Genomic DNA, 15021 nt, shown 5'->3' with positions numbered 1-15021 from the left:
AAGAATTAGTGGTTATCGATCCCGGGGGGGGGGACTCCTATATGAAACGGACGGGGATGCTCGTCGGAAATTTTGAAAAGAACCCCTAAAAGAGACCAATCTGGGTGTGGCTCAAGCTTTTCTTGACCCCTAAAAGATACCAAAAAACTAAGAATAGAATTTATATTTGTATATTTTTTCGTGTGTAACCCTAAACGAGACCATTTTGGCTAAAAATATTGGCGTTTTTCCGGAACACCCTAAGCGAGACCAAAAATCCGAAATTTACACCCCTAAGCGAGACGACGAGCATCCCCGTCACTTTCATATGCGAGTCCCCCCCCCCCCGGGTTATCGATCATCATACCAAAAGCTACTAGTTTTCAAACAACTAAATCTTCCGATGAAAGTTGTTGCTGAGGTAGAGACCGTTCAAAACAACTGCAAAATTGCCAGAGAATACGGGATGAATACTGTTCAGTTCGTTGCAAAATATTTCACAAGTCGCCAGTGAGCAGATAAAGCGGATGAAATTTTAGATGTTATCAACACGAAACGCCATGCTGTTGTCGGTATTTGTCGAGTATTCTGAATTCAATCAAACTTTCGAAGTGGTTTCTTTTAGCAAAGAAGTCGTGGTATTAAAAGTTTGTAGTTTTGAACAAAAATATTACATCTAGCCAGTAGCCAGCCGCTTTCTGATAGATCGTGTTACAATGTTTGCCAAGCGCGTGAGAACAGCCGCTTCTGATTGGTCAGTTTCTGACGTCGCCAAAGCAAGTCAAAACAATCGATTCTTTCTTTCTTCTCTTGAAGTGTCACGTTAGCGGTGATTCTGCATAAAACTTTTAAAAAGCTGAAGGAAAAGAAACAGTCTCAGGCAGAAATTTACTTGTGGAAGAGATTGCGAGGAAATTGTTCAATACATGCAAGATTTTGAATGATCTCGACCGCTCAAAAGACGATCACGCACGCCGACAAAATAATATTTCAGAGCGAGCCGATGGATGACCGCAGTTCCAGCCTACTAGTAAATAGCGAAGGAAAGACGAACGAAAACTTCATTCTTAACGTTTCTTCACTAAACCAAATGGCTTTTTAGGAGCCGCCATTTAAATAAAAGGGAAAGAACAAGAATTAATAACAAATGCTTGTTAATTTTCTTTATTGATGATCGCTCGGCTTATAGATGAAATATGTATACATCGACAGCACTGTATGTCAAATCGAGCCAAGCCAGCGAACTTGCTTAAAAACCTTTCGCAAATGCCACGTGAGTACCCTTTATATATGTTAGTTGCGTTCTTTATTCGCTTAATGATCAATACGTACCATTTTTACTTAAATTCGGCATGCATTTGCGAGCAAAACAAAGATATCTTTCGTGTATGTTAAATGACCATCCGACCGAACGATCCCGTAGCGGAGTCTGCACGTAGAAAAGCGAACTATTGTTGAGAGTCTAGCGAAATTTATTGTCTCACCTAGCGAAATTTCGCGAATTATCGGTGAGGCAGCGAAAGTTCTAGAAAATATCGTTCTTTGTTCCAGCGAAAGTTCGCGCGAAATGTCGTGAAATGTCGCGAAGTTCGCAACGAATTTTTTCGCGAACTTTCGCGCGAAAGTTCGGGAGAACAAAGAACGAAATTCGCGCATTTCGTTTGCATTACTTTTTCACAATACTGTACCTACCCACCTACCTACCTACCTACCTACCTACCTACCTACCTACCTACCTACCTACCTACCTACCTAACATACCTACCTACCAACCTGCCTGCCTGCCTGCCTGCCTACCTACCTACCTACTTGCCTACCTACCTACCTACCTACCTACCTACCTACCTACCTACCTACCTACCTATCAACCTTAACCAACCTACGTACCTGCCTGCCTGCCTGCCTGCCTTAACCAACCTACCTACCTACCTACCTTATTATTGCTGTGACGGCTTGAAAACCATACCTGTTAGTGCTATGCCTAGCTAATATAAGGGAGTGCTCCTTAAACCCCCCCCCCCCCCCCACTGCCCCCACTTTTCTACCCCTGGACTTTCTAGATTGATTATTATTTCTTTTTGTAACAGACAAGTCTAAATAAATCATAACAGTACTCTGCTTTTTCTAAACAGAGGACAAATTAGCCAAAGTTTACTTAGATTGGCCCTTTAATGTTTATAATTTAAATTTGTCATTCTTGTTTTCAGTCATTGCAGGGCTCAGATTCTAAGTGCTGTTGATAATTATGGCATTCTCTGCTTGGATATCGTTTGGTGCTACTTTTGGCTTAAGAGTATTATTGAGTTACCAAATGCAGGTACTGGTAAATTGTAAATTAACCTATTTGTAAGACTGTCTACTTTCGTAGCCATCCTTTATACATAGTCCACTGTACTGTACAGTAATGCTTGTGTCATAGCTTAAAATGAATTTCAGGTCAAAATGATTTCAAACTAACTTTGATTTGTATTTTCTTTGTGTAAGGATTATGGTAATAAAACTGGAACAAAGGAAAATGCAAATCAATTTTGACCTGAAATTTTGTTTTAAAAACTACAGCATAGATCTGTTTTTATATCATTATGTATTATATTCTGGCTTGGAAGAGTCTTCTTTTTACTCCTTACCCAATGGGTGAGAATGTTTCCAATCTTTTGATTATATTTAATTATCTTTTAAGTTAATCAAGGAGTGAAGAGAAAACTAACATCTCACCTCACAAACTGTTTCTTAAAAAGAATACCGCACATGACAACATTTTCCAGTGATTATAACAACTGTATATGTATTTAACTGTCTGTGCCAAGGCTTGGCAAACGCCCTCAGTTATTAACCACGTTAATAACCAGTAACGAATAGGCCGGATTAGTTTCTAAAGAAAAGAATCTGTCCTATAACATAAAATAAAATGCAGTTCGTTTTAACTTGGACTTAATTACTAGGTAGCTGTACTGTACTCATTAACAACTGTTTTACAGATACCATTAAACAGATTATTTTATTAATGTTAGCCCTCGATATCTCAACTTTGCCTCATCAAAATATCTTAATTAATGTGATAAAGTGTGGTGTGAAAGAGCAATGAATTAGAACTTGTTGTATTCTAAGCTTGATGGTTTGTGTTTTAGAGGAAAAATTGCAAAAATGTAAGGAATGTTTTCAAAGAAGCTACGGACAAAACCTAGAGAGACTGACAGTTGTTAGGGTAAGTAATTAGCTGACGTAATCAATTAATATGTAGGTTTTGTCTTTTGCTCTACTGAATTTGGTATTTTCTATTCAAAAGAAAGACCATTAGTGGTCCAATACAGTCAACTCTCGTTATAGCGGACATGCTCGGGGCGTCGTTTCGTGTCCGTTATAGCGAGGGTCCGTAATAGCGGGAGTCATTTCCAGTCAAACGTCTTTCGCCTGGGATCTGAATTTTGTCCGTAATAGCGAGTGTCCGCAATAGCGGGGTGTCCGCAAGGCGAGAGTTGACAGTGTAATTATCCATAATTTTGCAGGAGTTAAGGCCCAGTAATACCGGCAACATAATTTTCTTTCAACTTGTCTCGCAACATTGTTGCATTGCAAGTTGAAAGTGTTGTTGCACGTATTACTACCCGTGTGGCAACATGTTGCGTGGAGTAGACATGAGTTCAACTTTGTGCAACATGTTGCTGCAACTCGCAATATGGGTTGTAATACGCGCAACAACACTTTACAAATTCCAATGCAACAATGTTGCCAGACAAGTTGAAAGAAAAAGGTTGCCCGTATTACTAGGCCTTTAACATGTGTGTAGTTATTGTATCTTTGAAGAGATTATAACTATGTTATTATTTGTGATAATTTTTCTGGCAGGGTGGTAGTGGAGGTGAACTGGCCCTTTTTGTCCGACTCCATGTGCTTGAAGCAGTTTGTGCGTATCACAGAGGAGATGTCTCTAGTACAGCAAACTGTTTGGAAAAGGTACAATGATGTATGCTGTAAAAACTCACTGATTAAACAGTAATCATGGTTTTCTCGTTACAATACTGAGACTTCCTAAAAAATGAAGCCTCTTACATTTCTGCTGTTGGTGAAGAACTGTCCTTACGAATGAGGACAGCAGTGTTTTGTCCTTGTGCACGCAAGGTTTGAATCATCAGATCACAGACAGTTATTAATTAAATTATTCCGGAATAATAACAGCAAAAACAGAATTATACTCAGGAGCGAAGGAAGCTTTCTGAAGAGTTGTAAGCCTGGCCGCTTCTAGGTGGGGGTGATCCTACTGATAAAGACCCTTGCTTGAGATTGGGCCAATAGTCACTCATTACTAAATACCGGGTATATAAACGTACGACACATGCCTATCACTTAGCTACTCTAGGAAGTCTGGGAGTTTCTACTTGCTTGAGAGTTGACCAGAAAAAAATTATTTGTGTGCTTTAGTCGGAATTGTTCTCCATGTACATTTTAAAAAATACGAGCGGGCTAAAAAATTTGTAGGCCTGGGCCTATAGGCTTGCTACGCCCCTTGTTAAGCTCTGTCCTGATCCCTATTTTATATATTTATGCCATTTCATCAATGCATTGTAGGCTGAGCTTGTGAAAGGAAAACTGCACATTGACAAACATCAACTAAACCAGTGTAAGTTTACAAAGGTCATTATATATTATTTACTGTATAAGCTCTACCCCACACTCCTCTCTTATCAACTGTTCAACTGAAAACGACTGGAAGTGTTCCACTGGGGCACATCAACCAAATCAGCAAAAGCCAGTTGCGGTTAAAGCAGTTGGTTCATTGCCAATAGACACAACCTAAAATAGAACAGCATATGGCATATGGCTACCAACTGATGAGGTCTTCTGACGAAACTAGTTTTTGTTGTCGCATATGTTAATTAAGTGAGTTGAAAGTAAATGCAAATGAGATTTTCCCACATCATTATGATGTAAAATAGAATGCATTTGTTAAAAATAGCTCTTGTTTCAAATAATTATGTGTCTTAATTTTTTATGTTTGTAGTGTTGATCATGGGATTTTCTGAGTCTGAGGCTCGTCTTGGTTTAAGAGCTTGTCAAGGCGATACGACGTCAGCTGTTGATTACATTACACAGAAAAGACAGGTGAATATTTCAAGTTTCTTGTGTTAATATTGTCTGATTACAGTTGCTACTTGGCCTTACTGAAACTGGTAATAAATGCCGGCCCGTTAAAGAGACTTCAAAAGGTTTGGTCTAAACTGTTCTGAAATAAGTGGTAGGCAACTTTACGCGTGAAAAAACATTGTCTTTGAACATTTAATAGAAGATATAACCTTTATTTGGGGATAGAAATCAAACTGACTTCGGCTATAAATATCAATTTTTTTTAAGGCGCAAGGAAACTACTTGATAACGTTGGCTAACGTTTTCAAATAGCAATCCATTTCCATCCGAACCATCCGCAGTCAAACACGCTTTTAAACAGTTTTATTGCTCCAAAATGGCAATTGTTAATGAACAAGGACCATTATTTTGAGGGGTTTTTTCTACGACACAAATATAAATTCAGGCTGTTCAAAAATTTGTTAAAATCCGTGACATGGTCCCTTAATCCAAAGTTCTAATCCAGTGGATAAGAGAACCCAAGTGACCAGTTTAGAATGCATTCGAGGCAGTTGTGAAGCAGTTCTAGTAAGCTTGTAGTTCTACTGGTCTTCTAGAGTAGCAGTTGCTATTGTATTTCTGTTGTTCGTTTTATTGCTCTCTCGAAAGGTAGCAAGCCATTCATGTGAGACCTTACGAGAGCAGCAACCTGAACCATTCAAGCAAAGTGCAGCGGGCCTTAAAATAACTTACAGTCATTTTAATGAAAGTGATAAATGATCATCGCAGTGAATTTCCAATTTCACTGCGATGATCATTTATCACTTTCATATACATCCGCAGTTCATATATGAATCATTTCATATACATTACATCAGTCATTTTAATATTGGCTTCTAACTAAAGTAACATTAACAAACAATGGCACGACCACAAATTTAAGCATTCGAGGAAAAAAAAACCTGATATAAATTCAGGGCTTTGACGGGATTCAAACCTGTGACTTCCGCGATACCAGTGCGATGCTCTACCAACTGAGCAATGAAGCCACACATTGGAAGTCAGGTCATTTTTGTGTGACAGTACTTTGTATCGTGTGCTCCACTCAGTCAAACACTGTAACTTTTACCCCAGCTTTCGTTTTCTTTGGAGGTTTTTGTAAAGGATGTAAACTCTTCATGGGAACAAATTAAATCATGCTAAAAATCACTTTGTCGATCACAGGAGAAGAACGAGAGAAAAGAGAAAGAGGAAAAGGAAAGAAAGAGAACAAAACTTGAAAGAAAACTGGGCAAGACTGGATCAGGAGAATGGTAGGCATTCATTTCACACGCTACTAGCCATGTTCTCACTCGTTCCCAGTCGCTCCCGCGACGGTTTTGACTAGAACGCATTGCATTAAGGGAAGGCCGGACAAAAATCTACTACTTTTTCTTCGCCCTTCCCAGCCTGCCCCGCAACCTCCGTATCATTTCTCCCCAGTCTTTCATCACCTTTGAGAACGAATAAGTAGGGATTGGGAACGAGTCTAACATGTTTTAGAAATTCCGAAAACAATGACACCCTCAAACAAAATTTTTCTTTTGTGCAAATAACAGAATCCAAAGGCTGCGTATCAAAATGTACCAAGGAAACTCAGATTTTTTTTTTCAAGTAGATTTGTTACAATATTACTTTCCTTTTGTCTAGGGTCAATGTGGATGCATACAAATTTCTTGTCGAGATGGGTTTTTCCAAGCGTATGGCGGCAGCATCTCTGAGACAAGCCAACAATGATATCAATAATGCATTGCAGGTAAGACAGACTGTAAACAACTACCTTATTATAGGAAATTAACGCGTCATGAAATTAACGCGAATTTCAAACTTTCGCGTTAATTTAAGTCGCGTTAATTTTTGTTAACGTTAATTTCCGCGCCGTTAATTAAGTGCAGCGTTAATTTCCATGACGTTAATTTCCATTATTTTAGCTCCAATTTTTGTTACAGTCCAGATGTTCTTGACTCCAAGGAAAAAGCATAATTTTATCTGCCACTGTCATTGATACTGTGAAGAACGCTCAAAGTGGGAAAAGTAAAACGAACATTGTTTTCGTTTAAGATTACACGCCTACAAGTGTTGAAATAAACTTGTTCCTGTTGTGTACGTCGCGTTAATTTCCTTCATTTTGAAATGTTACCCCCTCTTTCGCGTTAATTTCCTTTATTGGAAAGTAATTTTTCCTTCAATTCGCGTTAATTAAAGTCGCGTTGATTTCAAATACCTTAATTAACACAAGCGTTAATTTCCTATAATAAGGTATATGCCCTATTAAGGACTGTATCATGTCATTGTGTCAATCATCGAAAATGACAGCAAATTTTTTTTATCAGAGACCGAAGCACGTCTAAAAAAGGTTGTAAAAAATTTTTAAATTTCAAAAGATACTTTTACTACACTTGAAAAGCCACTTAGTACTAAACTTTTTAAAATAGTCAACATAATACGGTTTTTGTGGCTAGGTCGGTCCATCATTTTTGCTACAAACATGTCTTAATTTTTAAATTATTCATTACTAATTTGATGATGCTCATTCGCTTTGTGGTTGATTAAGTCAAGTGACAATGTCCCCCCCCCCCCCCCCCCCCACGTTTTGGTACCGAAAATATCGCGAGCAAAGCGTAAAATTGGTTTGTCAAGATATTCTGTCTCGTGAGTGAGTTCAAACATCTTCGAAACTTCCTTGGAAGTCTTCGGAAAACCTCGTTTATCCTCGGAAAAGTTCGAAAATGATCGGAAACGTTCGTATGGCCCTGAAACAACAATCGGAGAATCTTCAGAAATCTTCGGTCTAGAAAATGCTCAAAAAACGAAAGGGAACTGAAAAAAGTTGCTCCAAATATGAAAACATGCCGACTATTTTTGGGACAGTCTTAGCCCCCCCCCCCACGTTCCAAAACGCTCCGCCGCCTCTGTAATGGCCTTGTGTGATAGAACATCATTCAATATAAGCAGAAGACAAAGACACTGTTGTTGTCTTATCAGTAATGTTAATCACTGAATTATCTGCGTTTTTCAGACAAATTCATACCATGAAGGTAAAACGGTTAAGAAGCTGATTTTTGAAACGATGAAAAATTTGTGGTAAAAAATGTTTAAACATTTATAAGTTGAAAAAAAAACTTATTTTTCGGCCAACTTCTGTGGCCCTCTTCATCGAATATCTTTTGCTTATAATTAGTCTTTCTAATTGTATTAACTGTTAACAGACTCTTCAAGATAATCCAGAGATTCTTGACATTCCTGACAGAAGGTAAGGAAATAAGGTCTGATTCATAAATGTAGCAGACAGAACTCTTGCTCATAATGCCTTAGTTTTAATTTTCTAAAGTTCCCGCGTTAGAGTGGTTCCGTCGATGCCTGTCAGAAGTAATTAATTGTGTTTGAACGATCAGGTCAAAACCCGTGCAATGTACTCTAGCCAATCGGAGCAAAGATGCTGGTTTTTTAACCAATCAGGATAAAAAGAAAAATTACTGATCAAGCGCGTTTTCCCGCGCTTTTTATCGGTAACACGTTTATCCGTGCTTGGCGCCGGATGCACTTTTTTGCTTCGAACTCTGATTGGTTAAATGGGGCATTTACGTTTGTTGTGGTTAGCCTGCAAATTGCGGCAACAAATATTTGAATTTACAATTAATTGCCAATTAACAGTAACTGGAGCAATTTTTTTTGCTATAACTCTTGTCATCTTGAGCTTTCAACTCATGTTTGATGGTTCAAAAGGACTTTTGCTCTCATAACACAGTCACTAGCACAATTTGTAAATTCAAAAAAAAATCATGTCTACTGCTGACATTATCGCGTTTAATTGCCAAACATACTTTACTAACGAACTGGTTTTGTTGCCTCTAGCTCCGGGTCTGCTTTCAGTGATGCCCAGATCTCTGATGAACTTGTCGCACAGGTGATATTTCTGATTGTGTAACCCCCTCCCCCTCCCCCACTGTCCTTTAACAATCGGACTTTCATCTTAATGAACCGTAGTAAAATAACCTTCCACCCAACCCGTCTTTTATTTTCTCGCCGTCCCAGACCCCGTAATTTTTCAGCTCCAGACCTCGCACCAGCCGATTCAAAATGGCCGCCAATAGTCAATTATCAATTTTATTCGCTTTCTTTTTTGATGTAGGGTCCCACTCATGTGAAGTGTTTGATAACATCAGCCTTGTTTTTTGCAGGCCATGTCCATGGGTTTCCCAGCCGACTCTTGTAGGGAAGCTCTAAAGCGTTGCTATGGTGATGTTCAGCGAGCAATAAATACGCTAGTGTCATGTGGAGGAGTCCTGTCTCCCTTACCACCGCTGAATGAAGGTACCAGCCAAAAACATTTGCATTACAACCTTAGTAACTTATTTAGTGAGAGAAATGTTATTTGGGCACATTTTATTGTGGCAAAATTGAGTCCTGAGCAGTAACATTGATCACACAAAAATCTTGACGCTCGCTTGTTTCTTTCTGTGTGATCAACAGCAGGTGATCCAAACCCAAGATTTATGAAGGATTGAATGGGAATGTAACGGTTTTGTTTTAAGTGGTATAAATTAGAATGTTTTGGCCGAAATTTTTGAGTTCAGATCCTGTTGCTGTGTTGTTTATTGTAGTTCTCTCAATTCTCGTGTTGCTTTGAGCAATTTCGGCGAGCATTGTTTTTGGTCTTCCACGAAATTTGAAGAGCAGTGACCCATTTATTTTGTGGAAGCGAATTCTGAAAAGGCTCGGCATGTTTGTGAAAAACGCAAACTACGATCCAATACAGAAATCTTCACGAAAAAATACATTAAAGTTTTTTTTGTGTGTATAGGTTAATTTTTTTTCTGAGACGCGAATCACAAATCGCACAAAGGAAAGTTGTGTTCTATCCAAAAGAAAACTTTAGCCAGTTCATAAAACCCTTATTTAGTAGCCACCTGTATATATTAAGCGGCTGTGGCCACCTTTCGGCCGTCCCGATGAGGATTTGTCCATTGTTTTTACCTCTATTAAGCGGCCACTAAAAATTAAGTGCACGAAGTTTGGCCCTGTTTTTAACAAGCTAATGACAGATAAGAGTCCAAAATAGGATGTGATGACTCATAAAAACATTTCAACACACGCTTATTATCGTCTTGACGTGATTTCGTCATCAGTAAGGGCCTGTTTATATGGAGGAGAGTTGTCCCTGGTAAGAGGGTTACCCTCCATACCGAGCCACCCCAGGCGAGAAAGCTTTTCATACGTTTCTTTATAAATACCGGTTGCTGTGAACCGTTTACATGAGAAATTGCAAAGTTGGCTCGGGGGGCACGGTGACCCTGGGTGGAGGGTCACTCGCTTTGAAGGTAGGGTGACCCTGGGGAGCGAGCCAATTTTTATCCATATAAACAGTTTGGTTATTTTTGCCTCGCCTACCAGGGAGAAGTTGACACATACGGAGCATGCGCAAACGCTATATAACGCCAAAACAAAATTGCAGATACATTGAAATCGAAGTTGGCGGTAGATTTGTCCGAAAAATGGTCTTGGTCGATGTTTCAGCGTTCCTGATTTTAGAAAAGGCGGCCATAATAAATGTTTAAAAACAACTCTCGCCAGTCTTTTGAACCGAGAGGGCCAAGTTTTGGCTCGGTCAACAGGGACAACTTTCTCATATAAACGCTCGGCAAAATATGGCTCGGGGGAAAGGGTAACCCTCATACCAGGGACAACTCTCCTCCTTATAAACAGGCCCAAAGCTAAGTGATGATCTTTCGATTTCCTGGCATAAAGTGATGTTTGTTTCTACCCCGCCTTATGCTAATTTCTGACGAACCCCAATTAAACGGCCAACCCCTATTAAGCGGCCACTTTCCATTTCCCCAAAGGTAGCTTCTTAATAGGGGTTCGACTATTTATATTTTAACTGTACCAACTTTGAATTAAGACTTTCGGTTTGATGACAGTAACGATTATTTGGTAGTGTTTGCCCTATGTATTTTCAAATTGAGTTGGTGAACTTTTTCTCGCAAACTAGCCTTAAAATTGAACATACTAGAGGCAAGCATAGTTATTGTAGTGGCAATTTGCCCTTATGCCCTGTTAATTTTGAGGCCAGTTCTACAGCATTTTCACGAAGTTTGCTGCATTTAAAAATAGTTTGTATCCGTTCGTTCTGTCAGCTGTATTTGGTCAATTATGTTAACATTCGGTGAGATTTGTATCCGGGGGGTACTCCTCGAAATTTGGGTGGGAGTGTGCCGCACACTTTCTGAGACCCTTATCCTACTTCAGACCAAAATATGCGAGTTTCCCTGCCATATTTCAGACGTGACACCAAAATCGATTGTCCATTTCAGACCAGATTGCACCCAGAAACTACTTCGGTTTGCGTGAATATTTGACAAGGGCTTCAAATTCCTGACGGTTTTACACAAAGGTAGTTTCTTTCAAGAACTATACCTAATTCCTGACAAGAATGCACAAACTGTACCCTAAATTTCAGAGCAAAACGGCTCGAAAATCGTGCTCTCTGGCGCCACACAAGGGAGTACCTCCTCCCCCAGGAAAATCAGTCAAAACTTGAACTTGAACTTGGGTAGAAACGACAGCTTGAGCCGGAAATGTCCTGAACATAAAGCGTCTTATTGTTGTTGTAAAACCAAAACCAAAGCATGCATAGACTTCTATCGACAATCGAACACTTCTTACTTGAGGTGAAATCTCGGCGTAAAATTATGTTACAGTTAAGGTTGCCTAAAAAGGAAAACTAGCGATCATTGATTTGAGTTGTGGAAAATGGTTTGTGCAGAAAGGTGTAAATTAGAAGCCGAGTTTAACAGCTGTGTTACTTAGTTATAAACAGAACTTTGTCATGATAAAGGTAACAAAGAAGAGGTAACATATCAAATTTTAACTTCATCCTAAATGTACGTTTAGTTAAAGTTGTCATTTTTCTTACGATTTGAGTTATGGCCTATAGCAGGATTTTTCTCGTCCACATACAAGTTTACTGTTGTGACAGTATCCAAGGAAATAAAATCACTACAAGAGAAACACAAATTAACTTAATTGTGCTATCTTTGTTTTCTCTGCTTTCTTTCTTTTAACTTGTTCCTTTTCGGAATAAATTAATTGTTTTGATCTGTTAAAAAACATCCGCAAGCGAAATTCGCAATTAAAGTGCCAAGCCTCGAAAACACACGACAACCAAAGGGAATTAAGTATAACTAGAAATCATGAATTCGACTTCTTCATCTAGTGAAGCTGAAAAAAGGTGTGAAAGTATCCTTTTCCCTGAATTTCCACTCCAGTTTTTTCCAGAAGATTTTTATGGTTTGCTTGTCGCAGCATTTGTCCTGGAATTGGCAGGTTGTCCGTTGACCGTTTTGTTAAACGCCTTGGTAATAGTCGCCGTGAAAACCAAACGTCGCCTTCAAACACATCCGAACATTTTGCTGGCATGTTTGGCGCTTACGGACTTGATGGTAGGTCTTGTTGTTCAACCCCTGCACATAACAATGACTATTTACCTAATACAAGGTAAAAGTTTTAATGAATTTTGTGACGTTAATTTAGTCTTCATGGTTTCGTTTGCAATATTCTGCATCGCGTCGCTTTTTCATTTGGTTCTTATCAGCGCAGAGCGATTTTTCGCTATTAAACACTCCTTCACTCGTGGTACTTTCGTAACTAAAGCTCGTCTGTTGGTTGCCTCTACTGTGGCGTGGATCAGCACCACAGCCCTACCACTTAGCTTCCAGAAACTCTCTGCTAAAATCATCTGTGCCGTTGTGCTCGTAGTAGCAAGTATTTCGTTAATCATCTTGCTTCAAGTGGTTGTTTACAAGGATGTCCGCCGACACGAGAAACAGATTCTCTCTCATCAACTGTCTTTAGAGGCAAGAGCGAAATTTCAAAAGGAGAGGAAAGCCTTGAAGCTGACGACTGTGATAATAATAACAATTATTTTATGTTATGTTCCTTCTTTTATTTTTAGAGTTGTTGTGCATTTTTTCGGTGAAAAGATCTCGCCTGTTTTCAAAACTGTAGCTCTTTTCGTAGCTTGTATACCAGTGATTTTAAATTCAGTTTTTGACCCTATTATTTACACTGTAAAAAAGAAAGAATTTCGTGTCGCGTTTATCGAGCTACTGTTAAGAAAAAGTTTTCCAGAAGCTAAAGAATATGAAAGGAAACTGTTTGGATCGTCGGATGAGAGTGTTGTGAGACCCGAAGCGGGACAAGAAGGCGAAAGACAGGAACAGAATTCCGAGGGGGGAAATCAAATCAAGTCTAACGACAAACAAGAAGACAACCCTGAAAACCTCGCTTCTGGTGCTGATGTCGATGAAAACAACACCGCCTCCGCGCAAATGGAGAACTTTTCTTCAAACGCGCTCGACAACTCAGCCAGAGCAACTCCAGAAGACAAACCACAGTCCTGCCTAGTCCTTGAGAAACTGCAGCAGAAAAGTGAAATTCCAGAAGAACATATTGTCGACAGCAGTGAAGTCCACATTGAAATTATCTCGCCGAAAAACAGCCACGACAGCGAGTTATCAACGCAGTCAGAATTAGAAGAAATCGCGCTGTAACTAAATTTACTCTGTTGATGACCTGAGAGAGAAAGAAAAACATGCGTTCGTTTTAAAAAGTGTATTTTCCCGGACGAACAGTTAATTCTTTGTTAGTTTGTAAATACAAGTAGATTAAATTTGACGAAAACTTAGATCAAGAACGTTGTTTTATTCGCGGAACCTAGAAACGATTTTTTTCCGCTTCACGTAGATTTCTGGCGATGAAACTGACAAGTATAAAGACTTTTTTAAAAAGGTAAATTTTTATGTGTGAGATACATCAAGTGTACTTAATAAGTTTACAAGTTCCTCAAGATTTTTCGTAAGTAACAATTTTTGTGCATCAGTGCTTGACAATAAATCGAATTTCAGTTGATCAGATGTTTATTGTAAAAATTCTGTTTATCGGACATATAAATTTTTTGGTCTTAAAATTCAAATTATTTTCCTTCACAAAGGGGTAATCACCTTACATTTGGAAATTCTGTTGATAAAAAATCAATTTCTCTCAACTAATATAATTAGAAATACCAGAAGATTCTATTTCTGATTCCGATGTGGTATAACGTCAGGGGGGATGGTATAGAGCACTTCTACTTAGCATGTTATCGCATTAAGTACAATTTTGTTTCATCCCTTCAAGAGTGCAAAGCGCTCTTCCTGTTTTCCAACACGATACCCAACAATGTTATAGTTTGTTTCGACTTTTCTTGGTCGATCTTCTTTATATTTACACAACGTTGTTGATTGATTGGCATCCATAAAGACGACGCACGTCTATAAATGAGTAACGCGCGAGATTCATAAATCACGCGAGCGTGACGCGCGAGTATTGCTATAAAACGATCGACTTATTGTAACACCTACAGCGCACTATAGAGCAGTTTTCAAGTGAGTGTCGTAAAACCAATAGCAAAGTAAATACTCTGGCCAATCACAAAGGACACAGGCAATCCAGTGAACCAATGAAACTCGAAGCAAATACATGTCGCACGCACGAAGCGCGCGAAAACGTGCGTAAGGGAATCACGATTGGTTTTGGTTTTCGCTCTGATTGGCTATGAGAGTAGCGCGAGATTTTTAAACCAATCACTAAGCGTAGTTAAATGCAAAACTTACGCAAACGCAAATTACTTTCGACACTCAAGTGAATACCGCTCTTTATTTCATACATACTGAGATTTACAGTTAGAATTGAACTGTTGAAAACACGGTTCGGAAATTCTCGCAGCCAATGACAACGGCGAAACGACTTTCTCACACGTGAGAAACCCGTTTCGTCCAATCAGAAAGCGGCTGTCAAAACGCATCAACATTTTCAATGAACGTGGTAGCTTTGTCGATGGCGCTAGCTTTTTCACTGCTTGACAGTTATCGCTTGCATAAATTTGGCCTTTCGCAGTACATT

At 39.1% G+C, this 15021-nt stretch overlaps 2 protein-coding genes across 2 annotated transcripts in view; both read left to right on the top strand.

Annotated features, from left to right (window-relative positions):
• LOC144630207 (NEDD8 ultimate buster 1-like) overlaps positions 1-15021 on the top strand; it is a 28444-nt gene that overhangs the window by 4787 nt on the left and 8636 nt on the right. The window contains exons 7-16 of the mRNA XM_078488534.1: positions 2187-2296; positions 3108-3184; positions 3826-3933; positions 4546-4597; positions 4979-5079; positions 6265-6353; positions 6730-6835; positions 8289-8332; positions 8935-8986; positions 9261-9393. Of these exons, the coding sequence (XP_078344660.1) occupies positions 2187-2296; positions 3108-3184; positions 3826-3933; positions 4546-4597; positions 4979-5079; positions 6265-6353; positions 6730-6835; positions 8289-8332; positions 8935-8986; positions 9261-9393 (872 nt within the window). The remainder of the gene's footprint in view (positions 1-2186; positions 2297-3107; positions 3185-3825; positions 3934-4545; positions 4598-4978; positions 5080-6264; positions 6354-6729; positions 6836-8288; positions 8333-8934; positions 8987-9260; positions 9394-15021) is intronic.
• On the top strand, positions 11908-13695 carry LOC144631004 (melanocyte-stimulating hormone receptor-like). Its single transcript, XM_078489367.1, has one exon. The coding sequence runs from the start codon at positions 12273-12275 to the stop codon at positions 13629-13631; it is 1359 nt and encodes a 452-aa protein (XP_078345493.1). The 5' UTR covers positions 11908-12272; the 3' UTR covers positions 13632-13695.

The sequence above is a fragment of the Oculina patagonica genome, chromosome 11 (genome assembly GCF_052425735.1).
Source record: "Oculina patagonica isolate OP01 chromosome 11, crgOcupat, whole genome shotgun sequence".
Taxonomy (NCBI): Eukaryota; Metazoa; Cnidaria; class Anthozoa; order Scleractinia; family Oculinidae; genus Oculina; species Oculina patagonica.
This window is presented reverse-complemented; position numbering and strand designations above follow the sequence as displayed.